General features: G+C 35.3%; 1 protein-coding gene across 1 annotated transcript in view; it reads left to right on the top strand.

Moving 5' to 3' along the window:
* Positions 1-26,983, top strand: part of ADAMTS20 (ADAM metallopeptidase with thrombospondin type 1 motif 20) — a 216,070-nt gene that overhangs the window by 19,418 nt on the left and 169,669 nt on the right. The window contains 1 exon segment of the mRNA NM_001110539.3: positions 26,408-26,667. Coding sequence (NP_001104009.3) covers positions 26,408-26,667 — 260 coding nt within the window.

Below are 26,983 nucleotides of genomic sequence, written 5' to 3'. Positions count from 1 at the left end.
ATCTCCTGTTTTTGAGAGTTTCTCCAGGATATATGTATGGATACTAGATAATTCCATATTGTTTTACAAAGTGATTTTTAAATCAATATTATAGTTTCAATCTATGAGAGAGGTATATTTTCATCATTTTTTTTCTGTAAAATTTAGACTACTGAAGATCTACAGTAGATTAGAATCTAAGAAGCATAGATTTCTACAGAGTATATCTGTGGATGGTAAAATACTTACATATTGTATAAAAGTTGTATTTATTAAGAGTTGTGTCCATATAGGTTCACGTATCTTCACTATTCATAGAATGACATGCAATGATATGATGGAGAAAAGGCACCTGCAGTTACCATCAAAGTACAAAATTTAGACAAAAGAGTGGGATTAGCAAGGATTTATTTGAGATCGTAGGTGTCCATAAACTATAGTTCCAAACACTGTGATGCCATCTGTTTTGGGATATAATGATATGTAGGCCTTTGATGGTTTTCCCTGGGAATGCACTTCTTAACCTTTAGAATGGTTCTCACTGGGTCTAAGGCCGTGTTTTAAATCTATTGACATAATAGATGCCTTTCTTATGCTTTTAATATGAGCATAAGGGTTTCATTTTTATGGCTTCAAAGAAAACACAAATGGGTACAGCTTCACAATAGAATTCTGCAGAGGGAGCCTATACTTGTTCTGATCTACGATTTAAGAGCAGCTTGTTTAATGAATTGTTTAGCTTCTTAGGAAGAAAACCACAAAGTAACATTCTGAATACATAAATGTTTCACATAATTTGGAAGGTTTTGCATTCACAAACAAGAATATAATTCAAGGAAAGCTAGGCTTTTTTTTGGTTAAACTGTTTTATACTAAAGACTTATTAGAAAGCTACAAATAAAAAGCAAATGGAAAGCTATGTGATTTCATTTTCTTTTAATCATAAAATACTTTTTTAAACTATTTATCTAATAAAATGTAAAAGGTAGTATCCTTTTCAATTCTTAAATCACCTCCAATTTTAGGTACAATTAGCATATAGATTTTTAATCACTAATAAAGGCAATTAATTAATGACCTAAAAATTAGCTAATAAATACTCATTTTTTTTTAAGTAAAAGTGGAGCGTTGCAAATGCAATTAAAATTATCTAAAGCATTTTTTTTTCCTCCCTCAGTTCACACATTGTTGTTTAGAAATACTTGGAGGTTTTATATATTCTTTTTAAAAGTTTTAATAGCTTTTGGGGTACTAGTGGTTTTTGGTTACATGGATGAATTATATAGTGGTGAATTCTGATATTTTAGTGCAGTCATCACCCAAGCAGTGTACCTTGTACCTGATATGTAGATTTTTATTCCACACCCACCTCCTACCCTCCCACTTCTGAGTCTCCAAAGTCCATTATATCATCTGTATGCCTTTGCATACTCACAGTGTAGCTCCCACTTATAAGTGAGAACATATGGTATTTGGTTTGTCATTCCTGAATTACTTCACTTAGAATGATGGCCCCCAGCTCCATCCAACTTGCTGCAAAGGACATTATTTCATGCCTTTTTATGGCTGAGTGGTATTCCATGGTGTATATATACCACATTTTCTTTATCCGCATGTTGGTTAGTGGGCACATAGGTTGATTTCATATTTTTGCGACTGTGAATTTGACTGCAATAAACATATGTGTGCATGTGTCTTTTTCATATAATGATTTCTTTTCCATTGGGTAGATGTCCAGTTGTCATATTTGCTGGATCAATTGGTGGATCTACTTTTAGTTCTTTAAGGAATCTCCATACAGGTTTCTATAGAGGTTGTACTAATTTATATTCCCACCAGAAGTGTATCAGCATTCCCCTTTCACCACATCCATGCCAACATCTATTGTTTTTTGACTTTTTAATAATGGCCATTCTTACAGGAGCAAGGTAGTATCCCATTGTGGTTTTAATTTGCATTTCCCTGATGATTAGTGATGTTGAGCACTTTTCCGTATGTTTGACCATTTATATATCTTCTTTTGAGAACTGTCTATTCATGTCCTTTGTCCACTTTTTAATGGAATTATTTGCTTTTTTTCTTGCTGATTTATTTTAGTTTCTTGTAGATTTTGGATACCAGTCTTTTGTCAGATGCATAGTTTGCAAATATTTTCTCCCATTCTCTGGGTTGTCTGTTACTCTGTGATTATTTCTTTTGCTGTGCAGAAGCTTTTGAATTATTCAAGTTCCATTTATTTTTGTTTTTGTCGTGTTTGCTTTTCGGGTCTTAGTCATAAATTCTTTGCCTAGGCTAATGTCCAGAAGAGTTTTCCCTATGGTTTCTTCTAGGATTTTTATGGTTTCAGGTCTTAGATTTAAGACTTTAATCCAACTTGAGTTGATTTTTGTACGAGGTGAGAGATAGGGATCCAGTTTCATTCTTCTACAGGTGGCTATCCAACTCTCCCACCATTCATTAAACAGGGTACCCGTTTTCCAATTTATGTGGTATGCTTTGTCAAAGATCAGTTAGTTGTAAGGATTTGGCTTTATTTGTAGATTCTCTATTCTGTTCCATTGGTCTATGTGCCTACTTTTATACCAGTACCATACTGTTTTGGTTACTATATCCTTGTAGTATAATTTGAAGTTGGATATATATTGCCTCCAGATTTGTTTTTGTTTGTTTGTTTGTTTGTTTTGCTTAGGATTGACTTGGCTATTGAACTCCTTTTTAGTTCCATATGAATTTTAGGATTTTCTCCTAATTCTTTGAAAAATGATTTTGGTATTTTGATAGGAATTGCATTGTATCTGTAGATCGTTTTTGGCAATATGGTCATTTTCAGGATATTTTCCAGTCAATGAGCATGGGATGTATTTCTGTTTGTTTTTTATTCATCTATGCTTTCTTTCAGCAGTGTTTTGTAGTTCCTGTTGAGATCTTTCACCTCCTTGGTTAAGTGTATTTCTAGGTATTTTATTTTATTTTTTGCAGCTATTGTATAAGAGATTGAGTTCTTGATTTGGCTCTCAGCTTGACTGTTTTTGGTGTATAGCAGTACTACTGGTTTGTGTATGTTGATTTTATAATCTGAGACTTTCAAATTCAGTAATTTGTTTATTTTTTATTTTTATTTATTATTTTTTAAAATTTAGATTTCTTTTTTTCACTTTTTTTTTTAATACTTTGTGTTCTAGGGTACACGTGCACAATGTGCAAGTTTGTTACATATGTATACATGTGCCATGTTGGTGTGCTGCACCCATTAACTCGTCATTTACATTAGGTATATCTCCTAATGCCATCCCTCCCCGCTCCCCCGACCCCACAAACAGGCCCCATCACGGTTTGTGATGTTCCCCTTCCTGTGTCCAAGTGTTCTCATTGTTCAATTCCCACCTATGAGTGAGAACATGCGGTGTTTGTTTTTCTGTTCTTGCAATAGTTTGCTGAGAATGATGGTTTCCAGCTGCATCCATGTCCCTACAAAGGACATGAACTCATCCTTTTTTATGGCTGCATAGTATTCCATGGTGTATATGTGCCACATTTTCTTAATCCAGTCTGTCATTGATGGACATTTGGGTTGGTTCCAAGTCTTGAATTTGTTTATTAAATCTAGGAGTCTTTTGGAGTACTGTTTAGTCTTTTCTAGGTATATGATCATATCATTGGTAAAGAGAGATAGTTTCACTTCCTCTTTTCCAATTTGGATGGCTTTATTTCTTTCTCTTGCCTGTTCTGCCTAGGATTTCCAGTATTATGTTGAGTAGAAGTGGTAAAAGTGGGCATCCTTGCCTTGTTCCTGTTCTCAGGGGGAATGCTTTCAACTTTTCCCCATTCAGTGTTAAGTTTGCTGTAAGTTTGTTAAATGTGGCTTTTATTATTTTGAGGTATGTTCCTTCTATGCCTAGTTTGTTGAGGGATTTTATCATAAAGAGATGCTGGATTTTTTCCAAATCCTTTTTCTACATCTATTGAGATCACATGGTTTTTGTTTCTAATTCTGTTTATGTGATACATTACCTTTATTGACTTGTGTATATTAAACCATCCCTGGATCATTGTGATGAAACCCACTTGATTATGGTGTATTATCTTTTTGATATCTTTTTGGATTTGGTTAGCTAGGAGTTTGTTGAGGATTTTTGCTTCTATTTTTATCAGGGATATTGGTCTGTATTTTCTTTTTTTGCTATGTCATTTCCTGGTTTTGGTATCAGAGTGATACTGACTTCATAGGATAATTAGGGAGGATTCTCTGTTTCTCAGTCTTTTGAAATAGTTTTAGTAGGATTGGTACCAGTTCTTCTGTGAATATTTGGTAGAATTCAACTGTGAATCTATCTGGCCCTGGGCTTGTTGTTGTTGTTTGCAATTTTTAAAATTACTGATTCAGTGTTTCTGCATGTTATTGGTCTGTGTAGGGTTTCTATTTCTCCCTGATTTACTCTCGGATGGTTGTATGGTTCCAGGAATTTATCTGTTTTCTCTGGGCTTTCTAGTTTGTGTGCATACAGTTATTCATAGTAATCTTGAATGATATTTGTATTTCTGTAGCATCAGTTGTAATGTCCCTAGTTTCATTTCTAATTGAGCTTATTTGAATCTTCTCTCTTCTTTTCTTGGATAATCTCACTAATGGTCTATCAAGTTTGTTTATCTTTTCAAAGAACCAGCTTTTTGTTTCATTGATTTCTTTGGTATTGTTTTTGTGGTTTCAATTTCATTCGGTTCTGCTCTGATCTTTGTTATTTATTTTCTTCTGCTAGCTTTGGATTTAGTTTGTTCTTATTTCTCTAGTTCCTTGAGGTGTATATTAGATTGTTAACTTGTGATCTCTCAGACTTTTTGATGTACAAATTTAGTGCAATAAACATTCCTTTTAAAACTACTTTTGCCCTGTCCCAAAAATTTTGATAACTTGTGTCACTATTATCATTCATTTTAAATAGTTTATGAATTTCCATCTTGATTTCATTGTTAACCTAAAAATCATTCAGGAACAGACTGTTTAATTTCCATGTATTTGTGTAGTTTTGGGGGTTCCTTTTGGAGTTGATTTCTTGTTTTACTTCGCTGTGGTCTGAGATGATATTTGATATGATTCCTTTTTTTTTTTTTTTTTGAGACGGAGTCTTACTCTGTCACTCAGACTGGAGTGCAGTAGCACGATCTTGGATCACTGCAAGCTCTGACTCCCAGGTTCATGCCATTCTCCGGCCTCAGCCTCCCAAGTAGCTGGGACTACAGGCACCCACCACCATGCCCGACTAATTTCTTTTTGTATTTTTACTGGAGACGGGGTTTCACTGTGTTAGCCAGGATGGTCTCGATCTCCTGACCTCGTGATCCACCTGCCTCGGCCTCCCAAAGTGCTGGGATTACAGGCGTGAGCCACCATGCCCGGCCGATATGATTCCTGTTTTTAAAAATTTATTGAGATTTGTTTTGTGGCCTACCATATGGTCTATCTTAGAAAATGTTCCATGTGCTGATGAGAAGAATGTGTATCCTGCAGTTTTGGAGTAGAATATTCTGTACATATATCTTAGATTCCTTTGTTCTAGAGTGTACTTTAAGCCTAGTGTTTCTATGTTGACTTACTGTCTTGATCTGTCTAGTGCTGTCAGTGGAGTATTGAATTCTCCCATTATTATTATGTTGCTGTCTATCTCATTTCTCAGGTCTAGTAGTAATTGTTTTATGAGTCTGGGAGCTCCAGTGTTAGGTGCATATAATTTACGATTGTAATTTCTTCCTGTTAGATTGATCCTTGTATCATTATATAATGACCTTCTTTGACTTTTTTTCTTTTTTCACTGTTGCTGCTTTAAAATCTGTTTTATCTAAGACTACTGCTCACTTTTGGTTTCCATTTGCATTCAATGTATTTTTCCACCTCTTTACCTTGAGTTTATATGAATCCTTAGGTGTTAGGTGACTGTCTTGAAGACAGTAGATGTTTGGTTTGTGATTTGTAAAAATCCATTCTGCCCATCTGTTTCTTTTAAGTGGAGAATTTAGGCCATTTACGTTCAGCCATATTATAGAGATATGAGATACTGTTCCATTCATCATGTTAATTGTTACCTAGATACTTTTTTCGTTGTGTTATTGTTTCATAGGCCCTGTGAGTATTATGCTTTCAAGAGATTTTATTTTGGTGCATATAAAGCTTTTGTTTCAAGATTTAGAACTCCTTTCAGCATTTATTGTAAGGATGGTCTGGTAGTAACAAATTCCTTCAGCATTTGTTTGTCTGAAAATGATTTTATTTCCTCTTCATTTATGAAACTTAATTTTGCTGGATACAAAATTGTTAACTGACAATTGTCCTGTTTAAAGAGGCTAAAGCTAAAACCTCAAATCCCTTCTTGCTTGCAAGGTTTCTGCTGAGAAGTCTACTGTTAGTCTGATAGGATTTCCTTTATAGGTTCCCAGATGCTTTTGTCTCATAGCTCTTAGAATTCTTTATTTCATGTTTACTCTAGATAGCCTGATGACTATATGCCCTGATGATGACCTTCTTGCAATAAGTCAGGAGTGCTTTGAGTTTCTTGTATTTAGACATCTAAATCTCTAGTAAGGCCTGGGAAGTTTTCCTCAATTATTTTCTCAAATAAAATTTCAAAAGTTTTTGCTTTCTCTTCTCACTCATAAACACCAATTATTCTTAGGTTTGGCTGTTTTACATAATCCCAGACTTGGATTGTTTAACATAATCTTAGAAGCTTTGTTCATTTCTTTTAATTATTTTTTGCTTCATTTTTGTCAGATTAGATTAATTTGAAAGCCTTGTCTTTGAGTTCTGAAATACTTCCTTGTAATTGTTCTAGTCTGTTGTTGAAAGTTTCCACTGCATTTTGTAATTCCCTGAGCATGTCTTTCATTTCTAGAAGTCTGATAGGATTTCCTTTATAGGTTCCCAGATGCTTTTGGTTGGTTTTTCTTTGATATCTATCTCTGTAGAATTTTTTCCACTCATATCCTGAATTGTTTTTTAAATTTCTTTATGTTCTTTTTCACTTTTCTCTGGTGTCTTCTTGAGTAACTAAATAGTTAACATTTTGAATTCTTTATCTGGCATTTCAAAGATTTTATCTTGATCCGGATCCATTGCTGGATGGCTAGTGTGTTCTTTTGCGTGTTTTATAGAGCCTTGTTTTGTCATATTACCAGAATTATTTTTCTGGTTCCTTCTCATTTGGGTAGAATATTTCTTCTAATTATTCTTGAATTTATTTTTGATTTGTGTTTTTTTTTAATTTATTTTTTTCCATCTTAAGGGTGTGACTTTAATGTTTATAGTTTACTGTAGTGTAATTAGGCTCTTGTTGCTTTCGGGGGTGAAGCCTCTGTATGAGTTCCTTGACTATAGGGAGTGATAGCTTTCTCAGATGCTGGTTGTGGCAGTGTGCTCAGTGTTTGAACAAGTTCACTGTGTCCTATAGGGTTGGAATGGCAGAGGTCTCTTGAAGCTTATCTTATTCCACCATGGTGTTTACTTTATTTTTTCCCAGAATTTTATTTACTAGGTTGACTATTCAGGCCAGTAAGGGAAGGGTCCATAGGTAAAAACCAGCTGTGGCTAAAGTAGGGGAGTAAATGCAATATCCAATGGTGGGCAGAGGACCCATCCTTGACAGATGTGGCTGGGGAAGCTCTCAGTGAAATGCATTGAAGTTTTATCAGACAGAAAGGCCAGAGCCACTTCAGCTCCCCTGCCAGGTCAGCAGGAAAGCTATCCACTTCCCAGACACAATCCTGACCCAGTGTTCCAGCTGTTCAGATTAGGCAGGCAGCTCTTTAATCTGCAGGGATATTGATGTTCCAGGTAGAGAGGAATCTGGACTCTACCTCCCTTGCAAACCTGCACCTGGGGAGTATTCTTCCTCTGGGGATGCAGCCACCCTGAAGAGTTCCAGAAAGGCTGGTTATAGGTGTACTTATGCCAAACTTCCATGGGAAAAGCCTCAGTTGTGACTGCAGTGGTGGATAAGGGGGAAAAGAAATCTCTGTCTTCAAGACCTTTCACAAGCACTAGGGCTACCTGAGGGTTGGGATAGAGCTGCAGACTTTCCCTGCTGAGCCCAATACTGCAACTGTGCCTCTGCTGATATAAACTTGCCACCAGCAGAAAGGTCTGGAACTCAAGACCTGCTCTCTGGGTTCTTTTGTCCCATGGGCTGTTCCCTTGATGTGGTGCATTCCCTCTTCTCCTAGGAGTAGGAATCCCTGAGAACCAGATTACTGGGAATGCCGTTGCACCTTTGAGTCTGGCTGCCAATGGGGCTGCAACACTCTAGGCTAGTGCTGGGGAACATCTGCAGTAAATCCAATGATGTGACCTGTCCTCAAGTCTCCCAGCAGTGGGTACCAGCGCCAGCTCTGATGGGAATGGCGAGGAAGTGACATAGACTGTGAGATTCTTTGGTCGTCGATAGCTTTAATGTGTTGACTTGCTCAAAAGCCAGTTGTGGTAGTAATGAACTGATCTCATTAATTACTGGACTGTTTGGACAGGCTTAGGACCTCCTGATTAGCCAAAGTACTGCAGACTATGGTGATTTCTGCAGTCATGTGCAAGTTCACTCCTTTCTGGACACATGTACTTGGAGATGCTGTAATGGACTGTGTCAGCTGGCATCTAGCCAGGAGGTGGCGCTTGCAGGATAGCACCAGCTACAGTAGCAGTGGTGGGATTTGTGCCTGCCTGAAGTTACCCAGGGGAGGTACTCTGGTTTCTCAGGTGATGTATGGGGCCATAAAGCTCCCCAAAGTGTCTGTCCTTTGTGTTAAGCTACCAGGGTGGTGGTGGGGGGAGGGGGTGCTGGGGCGTGGGCAAAGCCAGCTGGGGGCTGGGTCAGGCAAGTCCTTGCTCTGACTCTCTGAGTGTGGGGCAAGGAACAACCCCTCTAGGGGTCAAGGGGTAGGTCTCTGGTCACTGGGGAGATGGTCTCATGTTCCAGAGGAGAGCATAGCTGCCTCTGCTGCACAGAAGTGTTCACCCAGGGAGTAGGGAGTAGCAGGCAGCAGTAAGCCCCACCCAGCTCCTGTGCACTTGGCAAAGTAGATCTCAAAGCCACATTTTTTCTGCTAGCAGCAGCAAGCTAAATTCTAGGGCATCTAAGCTCAGAACTCAACAGCAGCTTTCAAGCCATATCCCTCCCAAGTTGCCTGCACAGCTGGGGTACCCAACTCCTGCACTCTTTCCATTTGCCCCCTATCTCCACCTGGTTCTGACCAAGAGAGTTCTTCTCCACTTGAGGTTATATCACAAAATTCATTTGGGAGCTTTTTTAAACCTATGACCACTGCCTGAGTTAATTGGCAGACTTCCATGAGGTCCCTTGGGAGACAAAATAAGGAATGGCTTCCGCCGTTCTGCATGAAGACTGGGAATGCATGCAAGACTCTTTCCACTGCCTCTCCTACTTTTATATTCCTTTCCTTAAATCAATTCCAGCTCTGGGTATGGTTAAGGCCTTGCCCTGTGACCTGGATTCCCAGGTTTCCTGGTGGGGGTGTATTTCCTGGAGGCAGTCTCCCCCTCGCACACTCTGGGTACCGAAGGTCTTGTATATTCTAATGGATGAACCTTCAGGAGGTTCCCCAGAGAATCCTTTAAATAGGTGGGCCTACAGATTTAGCACATGAGACAAAGTGATTAAATGGAAAAGGAAAAGTGATATCGTTTTCTGATACAGTATTTCTGTTGATAGTTTTAATTCATTATGACCCTAATATATTACAATTCATGGTGGTTTCAGCCTTGAACTAAATTGTTTCCCAGGTCAAATCACAACCGGTCTGTGTTCCTCAGGAGACCTCATTAGTTTTGCTTCACTTCCTCTATCACGCACTCTGTCCCTCTCATCTCAGTGTCATGGGTTAGGATGCAAAGGATTTGTAGAGCAATAAAACAGATGACTGGATGGAAGTGAAAACGAAATGTCTTTGGATGGTGACATGTTTTGGCTCTGTGTCCCCACCCAAAGCTCACCTTGGACTATAATCCCCATAATACCTGTGTATCAAGGGCGGGACCAGGTGGGGGTAATTGGATCATGGAAGTGGTTTCTCTTATGCTGTTCTCATGATAATGAGTGGGTCTCATGAGAACTGATGGTTTTGTAAGTGTCTGGCATTTCCTGTTTGCACTTCTCCTTCCTGCTGCCTCGTGATTAAGGTGCCTTGCTTCCCCACTTCACCTTCTGCCATGATTGTAAGTTTCCTGAGCCATGATGCACTGAGTCAATTAAACCTCTTTCTTTTATAAATTACCCAGCCTCAGGTATTTCTTCATAGCAGCGTGAGAGCAAACTAACACAGCTGGGTTTTAAGATGATGTCAGTCAGCTTTAAATTTCTGTGCTTTTCCTGAAAGTTTTCTAAATTTATTTATTCTTATAGTCTTTGAGTACCTAATGTTACAAAATTTATAAAGATTGGTTAGAACAGGGCTCTAGCCAAGAGGGAATGTGGCATTTGTATCTTCTAAGTCCTGCTGTGTGTAGAAAAGAGTAACCCATTTACTATATCAGGAGAGTAAGGTGCAGGTGTGTGTGTAGTCTGGGGAGGCTGGCAAGGTGCACAGAGACTAGTTATGAAAGAAATTTAAGGATTTTATTGCTTATCCCATAGGCATTGGGGAAACAAGAAAAAAATTAAAGCAGAGATATTATAAAAATATTTTAAAACAGATATTATATAATTTGCTTTAAAAAATAGTTGTATTAGTTGCTATGGCAGCTTTTAAAAAATACGTAATTTTGGCTTTGAATGATAAGAGACTGAAGGTGGGGAGACTGAATTAAAGAAAAAAGCCACTTTATCAACAGAGGATTTAAGTGTCAAACAAGGAAAGCACACATAAAGAAGTAAATTGAAGATAATTTCCTGAAAACATTTTTATCAACTTTGAAGAGACGTTTATACATTTTTTTTTGTGAGTAAGCTATTTGGAAAATATTTTTGTGAATGCATGAGAACTGCCTTTTTAATAAAATTATGTACAGATTATTTCCCCTTACTTTAAATATAATAATTTAATCAACGTTGGTCTGGAGGAAGTCCAATGTTTTTAGTTTCAGCAGAGGCCAGAGTTTGCTTAGTAAGCGAGTTCTGGCTATGCTACTAACTGGCTTTGAGACCTAAAGATCTCTGGGTCTTACTCAAAGTAGATAATGAATAGTTAATGAATTTAATTGGTTTCCTATTCAACTAAGTGGGAAACTTGCGGGTTTTTACCTTATTAACTTTTTAACCTTACAGCTAAAGGGATCAGGCAGATCCCTACACCAGAAAGGAGTAAGGTGAGGTGTCATGAAGGAACTGAACTGTCCATTGGGCACTGGAATATACCTGCTTCTTGCAAAAGATACTTTGGGAATGTGAGACCAGTATTACCAGATCATTTGTACTTTACAGAGAAGATGAAAATCTAGATATTTTTAAAGTGGAAAAAAACAAAAAGAAACATGAGAGCTGAATTTCATTAGCCATCATTTTGCAATCTTACTTGATTTCTGAAATCCCTACTATTTATAACATTTTATAAATTTGTGAGCAGAGAAGAAGGTGCCATTAATTAATGTAGGGACAGAGGATTTTAAATATGGCCATGACCATGCCCATTATTGTGTACTATAACATGTTAATGATGTTTTAAAGAGTCAGCTTAAGCTTCTAAATCTATGTAGAGATAACTATAGAGACATTATTCTCGTTTCTAACCTTTTACTGGAACTACTCTTTCAAAGATCACTTATAACCTTCTACCTCCCAAAAGCATTATAATCTGTCTTGGTCTTACTGTTACAGTTTTGGGGAACATGTCACACTATCCATCAGCTTATCCTAACTGCATTTTCTTACGTCTTTGGCTTAACTGGCACACTTTGCTTTCAGCTTTGCTTCTTTTCTTTCTTTCTTTCCTCCCACTTCCCTTCCTAGTTGTCATTAGTTTCCCATCTTCTAAGTTAAGCATTTTTTAAAGTGCTCTTCTTGGACCACCATTTTAGACTATGTTTTAATATAGATCATGTGTATTTTTTCTGCTTTCTTAATTTTAACTATGAATTTAAATGATACATGATGTTAAAACTTTTAACTTAAGTGCTTGTTTTTAGACCAAAACTCAGGTCTATAAACTGCCTGACATGCATGTTTTCTTAGATGTACCAGTGATAGTGTCGATTCAACACAGTTAAGGCTGAAGCCATCCTCTCTCTTTCACCTCTCTCTTCACCTACACCCTCCAAAAGAAGCCTTTTTTTTGGTGCCTAATTTATTTTTTACATTTAAAAACATTTTAACGGAGGTATTAGCAAATATAATACAGGCCGTGGTAAAAGAACAAGAACTAGAAATAGTGCAAAACTGCCCAGTTTTTTGTTAAATCATTTCTTTTTTGCCATGGCATTTAATAATTTTGTGTATATTCTATCAAACTGGGATTATTTGATGACCACTCTTCAGATTTTTTATTTGTGAGATGGGAAGGCTGCAAGTAGAAAGACCAAGGTGATATTAAGGTTATGACCTTCAAAATCTGATTGTACAACAGCAAATAAGATAAATTTCTGAATTCATTATCTGTCTCTTTTGTATACTGACTACTAACCCTGGAGGAATCAGTGCATAGCATTCAGCTGAAAAGAAAAAATATAGCATAGAGTGAATAAATAAAAAGTTTCTTACCATGGGGTAGGGATGTGCCAGGAGAAGTAATGAGAAGGAAAGCCAGAAGAGTGCAGTGGTAAGACACATACAGGTTTTTCCTGCTCCATGTTAGAATATGAGAGTGGAGTTGGACATTGAATAAGTGAAGAAAAAAGTTGATTGCTAAGAGGAGACTCCTTTTCTTGTCCCACATAAGAACTCTGCAAGATGAGGTGTCACCCTTGCCCTAGCATGGTTTTTAAAAAAAATTTGTTCATTGATTCATAAAATATTTACTGAATACCTTCCTCACTGTTGCAGGACTATCCTGTGCTAGTGCAGTGAGGGAGGAAAGAAGGTTGTAGGAAATCAGTAGAAAGAATGGTAGTAGGAGGCCTGATCATGTAGTTATGGGTGGCTCCAGGTTGTGGGATCCTAAAAATTAGACAGTTGGAGTGCTCTTTAATAGAAAATTATGAATACATAATTTCTAGAGACCAAAAGTTTAAGGCTTTTTAGGTTCATGGTGAATCCATCTCTACAGTTAGGACATTTTAAGTCACAGTTCTGAATTTGGCTATAATTTTAGCAATGGAAGCCACTGTCAGACATGGAGCATAGTAATGGTATAATCAGTCCACATTGTAAAGAGATCACTCAGATGATGTGGGGAAAAAAAAAACTAGGGGAACAAGCAAAAGCAAGGAAACCAATAGGAGGTACTGCAGTATACTGCAATAATTGTGTTGAGAAGTGGTGAGGTGCTGAATTAGGGTGGTAACTATGAAGACAGCGAGAGGTGTCCAGATATTGTATATATTTTAATGGTCAAGCTGACAGGTAAGTTGTAGGTGAGGGCTGAGAGTAAGAGAGTTGTCAGATTATTCTTTTTGACAGTATTGTCAGTGATATCATTTAAAAAATTTTATTTTCTAATTACTACGTTTATTCTATATAAAAATGCAGGCATTTAAAAATATTGGCCTTATATTCAGCAACCTTGCTACATTTATGTACTCTAGTGGTTTATTTGTTGACTCTTTTGGATTCTGTACCTTGATAATCATGTAGACAGTTTATTTCTTCCTTTCCAATCTTTCAATATTTTATTTTTCTTGTTTTGTTACATTGGCTAGATTTTCTAGAACTGTCCTTAGAAATAGCAGTAATGAAAATCCTTGCCTCATTGCAAGTTTTAGAATGAAAGTTTTCAACCTTTTCTAATACATACAATGTTTATTGTAGATTTTTCTTAGGTACTCTTTATCTGCTTAGGGAAGTTCTCCCTAAATTTCTAGTTCACTAAGAATTTTTATTATGAATGGATGTTGAATTTTATCAAGTGTTTTCCCTGCATGTACCAAGATGATTATATAGATATATAAATATATATATTTCCTTTTATTAAGTTAATGTGATGAATTTGATTAATTGATTCTCAAATGTCACGTCTACCTTATATTTTTGCCAGTCTTGGTTTGATAATGTTATCTTTAGAATTTTTCATCTATGTTCAAGAGTAAATTTAGTTTGTAATTTTCTTGTGTTGGATAGAAGAAGAGCAAGGAAGATGAGGGCCTGTTGAAGAGAATGATTAAAATAATGGACCATAGGATATAAACTCTGTGAGGACATCATTTTTATTTTATAAGTTGATACTCATTTATATTTACTCACCAGGTAAAGAAGATAAGCAAAAATAAATAGATTTATAGAGAGCAAGATATACAACTTTTTCTATCTAAAATATTAGATCACTAATCAGCATGTAGTTCCTTTTATAGTTTTCCTTTGGTCTAGCAAACACTTAATTGTAAATGCTTAGTGAAGTCAATTTGAATCTTTGGCTCTAGTAGAGAACTGCTTAGCCACATGATGCTTTGCTTATGAAAAGGAAGCAATAATTCTAATTATCTGCAATTAGAATCTGATTCAGAATCGCACTATTCAGAAGCAGCCCTATTTTTAAAGACATTGACATGTCTGACTGGGCTGCATTCACAGAGTATAAATGCAAGGGAAAACTGCAAAAGGAGGATGGTTCATGTTTTTGGCTGGCCCTAGCATGTGTTCAGTACTTTGTAAAGATCATATGTTGGAGTGAGTTGGACCCATCACCAGGACAGGAAACAAATATACTGTTTCATGTGGAGAGCATTTCAGAATACTGGACCTCAGGACTAATGTTTTCTCCCTTGAAAGAGAGACAGAAAACTGAAGACAGTGGGGTGGTGGGGCGGGGGGCGGGGGGGAACCTCCCTCCCCACTCTGACCTGTCTGTCTGCAACTTCTTTTGTACATATTCAGCTGTATCCAGATACTAGATTTTTCTTGGTGTTAAATAAGATCGACAAAACATTCATTTGAAAAATGGTGAATTATTAAATTCTGGGATGTAGCATAAAATAAAATACCTGCTTGAAAATAAGTGTTCAATCTGTAAATAATTTTAAAGCTTGATTTTTTCCTACTTTTGTCAACATCTAAAAATAGTGAACGGGTTAGTAACAGCTGATAAAAACCATGTGAATAAAATTGATTCCATAATAAACATATTAAGTACTATTAATATATCACATAGAATTTTTGTTTCTAACATTTAGTATTCATTTAGTGACCATCTTTTAATTACATCTCTAAGTTTTTCAACATTAGATTTACTTTGGAAAATATCTTTAATGTTTCTTATTTTACAAAATCTTTTAAGAAAATATAAAAGGTTAGATGGACATTTCATATGATAATTCTGTTGTTTTCAGTCAAAAGCTCTTTCAGAAATTACAGACCCAGGAGGAGTAATTGTAGAGTATTAAAAAAATTTACAAGAGTAGCATTAGAATAAAGAATGAGTTAAAGTGTAAACTTAGCTTATGTCCTGGATATCTGAATTATGACTTTTTAACAAATATCCATCATAAATTACAGAGTTAATAACATAAAAGGAAAAGTTCATACTAATGTTTCATCAAGTTATTTGAAAATGGTGTTGAAAATAGTATTATATCAATACTTGAATTGATGGAGTAAATAGAGAAGTTAAAAATTATAAATGGTTACTTTGAATTACCTTTGTCTTTTGGGAAGTATTTTAGAATTCTTAGTACTTAAAATTATCTCAAATTATTTCTAAAATGATTTTACACACATGGAGCAGATAGTTAGAAATTGTGGTTGATCTAGCTCAGAAACAACCCCTATAAAAATTTGAAAAACAAAAGGGAGTTATTTGTTGTCTGCTGTTAAATCATAGTCAGTGGAGATGGCTTGGAAATGGAGTGCCCTGAAGGCTCATCTGAAAATAGGAAGATAAGATTAATGTAGCAGAATCATGTATTACTGTCAATTTTAATAGCGTTATGCCATATTCTAATTTCAGCAGCCCCACACATTTGCAAGAGTCACTTAGTAGATATCAATATTCAGCATGAATTCTGAACACACGGTTTTTCTTTGAAGAACAAAATGATACATTTCATTTACATGTTCAAATGCTAGAGTATACATTTAATTCACTGATTAAAAGATTTTCAAAAGCAAATCTTTTCAAGAAATAAGAGAGGAAGAGTTTGGAATATCGCATTGTTATATGTATAATCAATCATCCATCTAAATTCTGACATTAGGATCCATTGGTTTATTTTAGTCCGACTTCTTCACTTAGAATTTCTGGTAAATCGCATTTGAAGATGTGGAAATGTGGAAAAGCTTTTTTTTTTTTTTTTTTTTTTTTTCTTTGAGATAGAGTCTCACTCTGTCACCAGGCTGGAGTGCAGCAGCAAGATCTTGGCTCGTTGCAACCTCTGCCTCCCTGTTCTCCTGCCTCAGCCTCCTGAGTAACTGGGATTCCAGGCATGTACCCCCACACCCAGCTAATTTTTGTAATTTTAGTAGAGATGAAGTTTCCCGTGTTGGCAAGGATGGTCTCTATCTTCTGACCTCGTGATCTGCCTGCCTTGGCCTCCCAAAGTGCTGAGATTACAGGCGTGAGCCACCGTGCCTGGCCAGGAAAGCATTTTTTAAAATGAAAAGGGTGAGGCCAGGCATGGGGGCTCATGCCTTTAATACCAGAGCTTTGGGAGGCCGAGGTGGGAAGATTGCTTGAGCCCAGGATTTCGAGACCAGCCTGGTCAATGCAGTAAAATAAATAATAAAAAAAAAAAAAGCAGAGGGCTGCACAAATGTTTCCCTTGTTTTAATGCTCTTAAAGTGTAGAGGTTATGATGCCAAAAGCTGGAAAGAGACAGTAGGTGTGCATGTTCCTTTCCATTAAAAAAAATCTTAAAGGCTTTGAGTTTGTGAATTATCGTGTGCCTGTTTTCAGTTCCTGATGTATGCAGGAATCTTTGATGCAGCTTTTAAGGGAAGTGTGTCTTACACTTCTTTAGAACAAGTCTTATGGGTTGGTTTCTTGAGAATGCGGAAGAATAAAAAATATTTACTCTGTGACACTTGACCAGTGTGCTCCATTGTCCTGTTAGCACACATAGTGGGAGGAGGTAGGATTTTTTGGTATCTGTAGAATTAATGGGGGTAATTTGGGGGTTTCTAGTGCCTTCTTTTTTCCTTTAAGGCCACTAGATGAAAGGACATTATCAGATCTGTCTCAGGTTTTTATTCTAAGTAGAGCCAAAAGCCTTTATATCCAAATCTTGGCTCAGTTCTATGCTTCTACAATGCAAGAGGGACCTCTGTAATGCATATTTTTGTGAATGTGAGTAGCTAGTCTTTTAGGAATCAACATTTACCAACATGACCCTGGTTACTACATTCTCAACAGTCTTCATATATTACCACATTCAACCTTTAGAAGAGTCATGTGATGTGGAGTTCAGCTGAAATAATTGATACTGAGAAATCTGAATTCATGTCTTTGTTATGCCACTTACTCAGTTGGTGGCTGTTGAAATTTCACCTAATCTGTGTCACATGTCTCTGTGTTTTAAAATGTGCCCCATAATAGTAAGTGATTCAGGGATGCGAAGAAGACTGATGGTGTAATGATTTGTTTCAAGTTTCAGCTGGCCACTGGTAAGTTCATAATCTTCTGCAAATTTATTATTAGTAGTTAGGGCTCCAATTATTAACTCGTGAAACTCTTTGAAAAAAGTACTATGAAATATTTTATAAGCTGCAAGCTATAATTTTAAAGTACTGGTTGAAATTTCTAATAATATTGAGAAATCACAGAGGACTGTAGATTTTCATACACTTTTGTGTTATGAAATACTAATAATTTTTAAAATAAATATATTTCAGGTTTATATTTTATTAGTTATATTACAACAGACAGTTTAACCTTTCTGTTCCTCATTTTCCTCATATATAATAATAATAACCTCACATATAAAATTATGATGATTATCCTCACATAAAATTATTATCCTCATATAGAAAATGAGGATATTTTATTTTATTAGTTATATTACAATAAGCAGTTTAACCTTCCTGTTCCTCACTTTCCTCATATATAATAAAAATATTATCATCATATATAAAATTATGATTATTATCCTCATATAAAAATTATCCTCATATATAAAATGAGGATAATAATAGTACTTACATCGTAGGGTTTTTGTTAATGCTAAGTGAGATAACATATATGAAGTGTACTAGTACCTGATATGTAATAAGCACTCAGTATTGTATCTTTATTGTTGTTGATAGTAGTATTAATAAGAAAACGCAATAGTGTGGCAACACAGGGCATATAATAGATCCAGAAAACAATTTAAATCATAAGAAAATGTGAGATTTCACAATACATCTGATATGGTCACACTTTATCTCAAGGACCACCCAGGTATTTGATATGTTGCACATTCAGCAAGTTGTTTAAGATGTTAAGTCTAGAGTAAGCATCATTTGATTTTATGTCCTCATTTAAAAAATGGATGGTTGCATGCTAGTGAAGAAGTGTAAAATGTGTTTCCTCATCTGGTCAAATATAGAGCATTATATGAATTCTAGCCTGTGTACAGACATCAGAATGAATGTTGTACTTAATATTAGGCAAATCAAAGATCACATATCTGTCTTTGAATTGTTCCTATTGTACATCACAATTATTGTTCCTACCCTGAAGATCTGGCCTGATCAACTCTTTTGTCTTGCTCTTCAATATATTCTTTTCCTTCATTTCCCTCTATCACTGCCTTTCTTCTATTTCCCTTCCCCATTATCCTTCCTTTCTTTATCCTAATCCTTTTTCTTTCTTTCCACGAACATTTACTGAGCACTTATAAAAGGCAGAACATATTGCCTAACAGTGTTCTCAGTCTTTAGGGAATTTATAGCTTGGTGGTGGTGACTGGATTTAGGGGTGGGCTAGTAGGGAGAGGCTTAGACTGTATCTTATGGGCAATGAGAATCCATTATATCTCTTCCTAAATAAGGATGAGATAAAAGGAATGTTTCTAAAAATGAATCTTTTTGGACATAAATAAAGGATGAATGGAAGGGACAAGAGATTGAAGATGGCAGGAACGTTTGGGAGACTCTGCGTCTAATTTTGTATTCATTATTCTAATAATGTTCTGAGGTGAGAAGGACCTGAATGAGTTTGGAGGCAAGGACCCTGCAGGAGAAGAAATACAAGGAGCATTTTGAAGGAGAAATGGCCAAACTTGGTGACTAGATACAAAGGGTGAAGGAGGGATAGGAGGAGCCCAATGGTAATGTTCAGTTTTGAATATGAGTTATATGTATTGGGAGGCTATTTCTCGCATTAATAGAAAGGGAAACTGTGTGTGGGAGAAGAAAATGATGAATTCAGTTTTGTATGTTTAAATATGAGGTGCCAGTAGGACATCCAAGTAGAATTATGGGATTCTAATTATATTATTATTTAACACTAATTTTCTAGTAGTTTATATTCTTATTATTTTAACCTCCTCCTTGCATTCTAGAATACACCTTGCTGTTATAAGAGATATTCAGTGATTGTAATTTTCAAGTGTTTTATGCTCTAGTGGGCAGATTATCATTGTTGCATGATAGTGTGATTTTGTATTTTGGTTTGGTTTAAATTAGTTTTGGGTCATAATACACTTGTTATTAATAAAAGACAACACGTTATTTTAACATTTGACTCAATGGGACCTAAATAGAAAGGGATGCATTACATAGAAATGATGTAATTGAACTGGCCAATGTGCTTTGAATAGTGACCATTTATGTAGGGTATTTGGAAAGGTAATTGTATCAACATTTGTAACACCACTTAGGTATAAATACAAAAAAGTAATGAGATTAGATATTTAGCCAAGAAAATAGTAATATATGCATTTTTTAAAATAATAATTTAAATTTAAAATTACAATGATAAAATAAGCTCATTGTAATAATTTAAAGGGCACTGAGATGTTAAAGAAAGCATGTAATAGTTTTACTGTCTCCCTCTTCTGTCTCACTTATTGTTAAATGTTTGGGGTGTATACCTTTTAGGCTCATTAGATACATTTTATGAGTACTTGCATATTTGGAAAAGAGTTTGTTTTTACAAAACTGGGATTAAACTACACTCGCCATTTATATTTTTACTTAAAAATGCATTCTGGACATCCTTCCATATCAAAACTTATAGACCTAATTCATTCATTTAACAACTGCATAACATTCCATTATTCAACTATTCCTCTATTGAGGATTATTGTCTTAATTGGTTTCTTATTTTGTCTCCTGGGTTTTTCAGTTATGCAAGCCTTTCGTCTACAAAATAAAATCAGAACAATGAAAAAATTTTCTTCTTAATATTCATACTGTTTATTTCATTTTATTTTCTTATTGCTTTAGCTAGTATTACCAAAACAATTTTATATGATAGTGATGAGAGCCAGCATATTGCTTTAATAGCAGTCAGTTTGCTATATTACTATTTACTAAGAACTTACTAATAATATAATACATATTGATGAATATATGACCCAATACAAAATATAGGACCTGGATAACAACCCAAATGCAACCACATAATTTCACTCCCCTCACCCATTTTGTTCACTTGCCCCCCCCTTACCTGAAGCAACCAGCATTCTTAATTCCATGTTTGTCATCTCCTTGCTTTCTTCTTATGTGATGTTATTATACCCATATATGGCATATATTTTTATTTTAGTTTTTAAACTATATTTTAAAAACTATGTTGGATTTAATTTTCTCACTTTCCTTACTTATAGTGACAAGATTTATTAACACTGTTGTGTGTTCAAGTAAGAAATTATAGATTTCTTCTAAATTGTTCAATTACTTTGCCAAAGAGTTGTGTAGAATATTCTTTTATGGTTTATTCCATTGCTGATGAAATTAAACCCCTGAGATCTGTATTGATAACATTGTATTTGTTGTTAAATTTTGATTCTCTTTCCTTTTGTCTTTAAACGTCATTGTCAAGCAGAGGCCTTGTGTCATTCTATTACAAGGATAAATGCACACATATGTTCATTGCAGCACTATTCCCAATAGCAAAGACATGGAATCAACAAATGCCAATCAATGATAGACTGGAAAGGGAAAATGTGGTACATATACACCATGGGCTACTATGCAGCCATAAAAAGGAACGAGATCATGTCCTTTGCAGGAACATGGGTAGAGTTGGAAGCCATTATCCTCAGCAAACTAACTCAGGAAGAGAAAACCAAACACCTTATGTTCTCACTATTTATAAGTGGGAGTTAAACAATGAGAACACATGGACACAGGGAGGGAAACAACACACTTTGGGGCCTGTCAGGGTCGGCGGAGGGAGAACATCAGGAAAACTAGCTAATGCATGCTGGTCTTAATACCTAGTTAGATAGAATGAATAAAGTCTCGTACAACAAGGTGACTACAGTCAGCAATAATTTATTGTACATTTCAAAATAACTAAAAGAGTATAATTGGATTATTTGCAACACAAGGAAAGGATAAATGCTTGAAATTATTTATACCCCATTTACCCTGATGTTATTGTTATGTAATATATGCCTCTATCAAAATATCTCATGTACCTCATAAATGTATATACCTACTATGTACGCACAAAATATTTTTTAATAGTAAAAAAAATTTTAACTGAAAAAAAAAAACACTCTGAACCAGGTCCCCAGGATTTGAATCCCAGCCATACTACTGATCAGTTAACATATGGCTAGATTTTGTTTATTAACTGAGTTCTATAAAGTTTTTGTGTTTTGATGGACAAATTCAACCCATTCAGTTTTATCATGATAAATGATCTATTTAGTTTTGTTCCTTTTATTTGTTTTTATTTCTACTTCCATTACCTAGCAAATGTGTATGTGAGCTTCTCAAGCTCTATATGTTGTAGATTCCTCATCTGTAAAATGAGATAAACAATAACACCTATCTTATGTGGTGTTATTAAATGTTTCAATGATAATAATAATAGTCTTTAAAAATTTATGCTTTTTTATTGCAGACTTTTTTTGTGTTCTAATTATCATCTCCTTCGTAGAAACTGTTTCTTTCATCATTTTATTTTATTTTATTTTTTAACTTTTATTTTAAAAGTAAATGTGCCAGTTTATTATGTAGGTAAATCTGTGTCACAGGCATTCGTTGAACAGATTTTTCATCACCCAGGTACTAAGCCCGGTACCCAATAGTTATTTTTTTTCTGCTCCTCTCCCTCCTCCCACCCTCCACTCTCAAGTAGGGCCTAGTGTCTGTTGTTCCATTCTTTGTGAACTTGAGTTCTCATCATTTAGCTCCCACTTGTAAGTGAGAACATGCAGTATTTGATTTTCTGTTCCTGCATTAGATTGTTAAGGATAATGGCTTCCAGCTTCATCCATGTTCCCCAAAAGATATCTCGTTCTTTTTTATGGCTGCATAGAATTCCATGGTGTATATATACCACGTTTTCTTTATCCATTCTGTCATTGATGGGCATTTAGGATTATGAATAATGTGGCAATCTTTCATTATTTTAGTTTGCACTGAATTATGAATAATATGGCAATCTTTCATTATTTTAGTTTGCACTGAAACCATCTATTCTAGTTTAGTCTCTGTCAGCCTGATTTCTTCAAACCATAGTGCTTTCCTAATTGAATTGTGGTTTTTTTACTTGTTATTGTTAGCCAGTGAGATATATAATTTCTTAGCACTCAGGCTAGACAGACTTTTGGAGATTCTTCAGGCAGTGAGATAGTAGAAGATAAGACAGGATTTCTACAGGCAGTAGAAGATAAGACAGGATTTCTTTTTCTGCTACAGACAAGTGGTAAATTACTTGATAAGAGGGATGCTTTCTTTTGAGGAGTGTGGAGATGGTTTTTCTCTTCTGAGGTGAGGGCTGCTTGTTGTCCCACATTGCAAATCTTATGCAGCGCTGCTACATCAGCTAGCATAGTCAGCCTTTCCCGGAATAGGATGCCACGCATGGATAAGGAAAGCATCTCTTGCTGAAGCTTTGTTCATTATCACTTCCCCCACCCCAGTTTTATTGATGTATAATTGATTGATAAAAACTGTATATATTCAAGGTATACATCATGATGACTGATATATGTATACATGTGAAATGATTACCACAATTAAATTAATTAACACATCATCACCTCACAGAATGATGTGTGTGGTGACAACACATAAAAGCTATTCTCTTAGCAAATTTCGATTAAATAAGACAGTATTATTAATTATAGTCACTCTGCTGTACATTCAATTCCCAGACGTTATTCATCCTATAACTAAAAGTTTGTGCGTTTGACCAGCATCTCCTCATTTCCTTCACTCCCTAGCTCCTGACAACCACTGTTCTACCCTTTGTGAAGCTTAGTTCTTGTCCTTTCTAGTTTTCTCCTGTGGACAGACATTTGGGTTGTTTCTAGGTTTGACTATTATGAATAAAAGTGCTATAAACATTCTTTGAAACATTTTTTAATTGTGGTTAAAAAAAAAAAAAGGTGGCCGGGCATGGTGGCTCACGCCTATAATCCCAGCACTTTGGGAGGCCGAGGCAGGCAGATCACAAGGTCACGATATCGAGACCAGCCTGACCAACATGTGAAACTCTGTTTCTCTAAAAATACAAAAATTAGCTGGGCATAGTGGCGTGCACCTGTAATCCCAACTACTTGGGAGATTGAGGCAGGAGAATTGCTTGAACCCAAGAAGCAGAGGTTGCAGTGAGCTGAGATTGCACCACTGCACTGCAGCCTGGTGATGGAGCGAGACTCCCCCTCAAAAAAAAAAAAAAAAAAAAAAGTAACATGAGATTTGCCATCTTAATCCTTTGTATGTGTACACTTCAGTAGTGTTAAGTATATTCACATTGTTATGCAACAGATCTCCACGACTTTTTCATCTTACAAACTGAGACTATATCCATTCACAACTCCCCATTTTCCCTTTTCTCTATCCCCTGGTAACCACCAGTATAGTTTTTGTTTCAATGAATTTTACTATTTTAAGTATCTCATTTAAGTAATATCATACAGGATTTTTAAAAAACTGGCTTATTTCACTTAGCATAATGACTTCAAGGTTCATTCATGTTGTCATATGCGACAGCATGTCCTTCCTTTTTGTTGTTGTTGTTGTTGTTGTTTTTGTTTGTTTGTTTTAGAGGTGGAGTCTCATTCTTACCCAAGCTGGAGTGCAGTGGTATATCATAGCTCACTGTAGCCTCAAACTTGGAGGCTCAAGTGATCCTCCCACCTCAGCCTCCAGAGTGCCTGAAACAACAGGTGCATGCCACCACACATGCCTTCCTTCCTTTTTTATACTGAATAATATTTCACTGTATGTGTATACTACATTTTGTTTATTCATTCCTTTGTCAATGGACATTTGGGTTGCTTCTGCTTCTTAGCTATTGTAAATAATACTGAAAGAACATGGGTGTATAAATAGCTCTTCAAGACCCTGCTTTCATTGCTTTTGGATATTTACCCCAGTAGGATTGCCGGATCATATGGTAGTTCTATTTTTATTTCTTAAGGAATGTCCATATTGTTTTCCATAGTGATTATACCATTTTACAACCCTACCAACAGTGCGTAAGGTTTCCAATTTCTCCACATACTTGCCAACATTTGTTATTCTCTCTTTGTTTCTGTTTCTGTGTGTGTGTTTAATAGTAGCCATTGTTATGAGTGTGATGTGATATTGTGGTTTTGATTTGCATGTATTTAATGATGAATTGTGCTGAACATCATTTCATGTATGTGTTGATGATTTGTATAATGTATTTGGGAAAGTGTTTATGCAAGTCTTTATTCATTTTTAATCAGATTATTTGTTTTCCTGTTGTTGAGTTGTAGGAATTTTTTAAATATTCTAGATATTAATTCCTTATCAGATACATAGTTTGTAAATATTTTCTCCTAATCCATAAGCTGCTTTTTTGCTTTACTGATTGTGTCCTTTGAATAATATTTTTTAAGTTTGATGTAGTCCCGTTTGTCTATTTTTGCTTTTGTTGCCTGTGCTTTTGATGTCATATCCAATAAATCACTGCCAAATCCGATGTTATGAAACACTTTCTTTATATGGTTTCTTCTAGGAGTTTTAATATTTTGGGTCTTTTAGATTTGTAACTCATTTTGAGTTAGTCTTTGTATATTGAGTGGTCTTGGCACTCTTGTCAAAAATCATTTGATCATATACACAAGGGTTTATATCTGGAGTCTCTGTTGTAGTTCATCAGTCTATATATTTGTTTTGCTGTGAACTTATACCAGTTTTCTTGTGAACATATGTTTTCCTTCTCTTAGATAAATACCTAGGAGTGGAACTGCAGGGTCATAGGGTAGATGCATGTCTAATTTAAAATTTGCCAGATAGGTTTTTCAAGTGATTGTACCACTAGGTATTATAGCTCTTTGTAATTTTAGTCATTCTGGTAGGTAGAATCATATTTTTTTTTGTCTTTTAGTTGAATTGGTATTGAAGCACCTAAAGATACCTGAAATTTTATCTTTACTATGTTGTTAATTTATTTTTTGCCTCTTTCAATTAGAGTATAAGCTTTATGAGGTGCTATTTGCTCCTCAGTATCTAAATGTTTCCTGATATGCATTAGGCATGCAATAAATGTTTCCTTTAAATTAACAAATAAATCAAAGCATAAATATTTATCTTTTCCTTGATTGAGATTTCTATATATCAGGTATATCTGGGATCTCCTCTAGGGTCCAGTAATTGGTCAAGGATATTTTAGTGGCCAAGTCACTTCAGGAGAAAATGGCAGGAAAAACTTTTTTTGCCTTTCTGGATTCAATAGATTCACCCACATATTGTTATTTTGCTTACTTTTCTGTTGTTCTTGGTGCTTTTCACATGTGAAGAAAGTTTGTTTTGTTCTCTATTTTATAAAGTTTCACCCTACAAAATGTTACTACTCTGTAATGAGATTAAATGTCATTGTTGACTTGAAAACCTAATTTACATACTGAGAAAAACATAAGAAGTCCTGGATATTTTTATTTTCTACTTGGTAGTTAATAAATACATTTGAATAGTCATACCTTTTCAAATATGACTTAGATACAATTTTACCTTTTCAAATATGACTTAGATACAATTTCTTGTTGGTAAAATCTAAGAAAATGTGAACTTTTGCAAACTTTTTATTACTATAGAAAGCAATCTTCATGACAATGCTGTACAATACTATTTTAAATAATAATTTCTCTTTGTCCTTTTATTTTCATGTTGGGAACAAATATGTAAGTATTAAATAATTTTGGCTATTCTATTTTTTGCGATATTTTTGGTCACATCCAATTTAATGGTTCTATATTATATCCTTTTTTTCTCCCTAGAAAGTCAAATAAAGGAAACCAGTTTACCCTTTCATACCTACAGAAACATGAATGAAGATCTTAATGTAATGAAAGAAAGAGTTTTAGGACACCCATCAAAAAATGTACCATTGAAAGATGAAAGAAGTCAATTACATTCCAGGAAAAAACGTCTTATATCATATCCAAGATACGTTGAAATTATGGTTACAGCTGATGCTAAAGTGGTTTCTGCTCATGGATCGAATTTGCAAAACTATATACTGACTCTAATGTCAATTGTAAGTAAACTTAATGTGACTTTTATATTTCCTAAAATGTTTAGCTTAATGAAATTTTAAATGTCTAATTAAAATTTTTTTTCCAAACTTTTTAGATGTAATTTTGTATCTAAGTTTAAGCCAAAAATAAGATTTCATTGAAGTTTAGTTTAGATAGAGGTATAGCAAGTATCCTATTCTGTTACTTGGACACCTTTCTAAAACATTTAAAAATCCACAAAACCACTTATAGAAAATGCTTGAATTATTCTTTACTTCATCACATGAATGGCTTCTGCCCTCTAGTGACAGGAACTGTCCTAGTTGCATTGATCTT

The sequence above is a fragment of the Macaca mulatta genome, chromosome 11 (assembly GCF_049350105.2).
Source record: "Macaca mulatta isolate MMU2019108-1 chromosome 11, T2T-MMU8v2.0, whole genome shotgun sequence".
Lineage (NCBI taxonomy): Eukaryota > Metazoa > Chordata > Mammalia > Primates > Cercopithecidae > Macaca > Macaca mulatta.
Note: the sequence above shows the minus strand (reverse complement) of the source record. Positions and strands in the feature narration are given on the sequence as shown.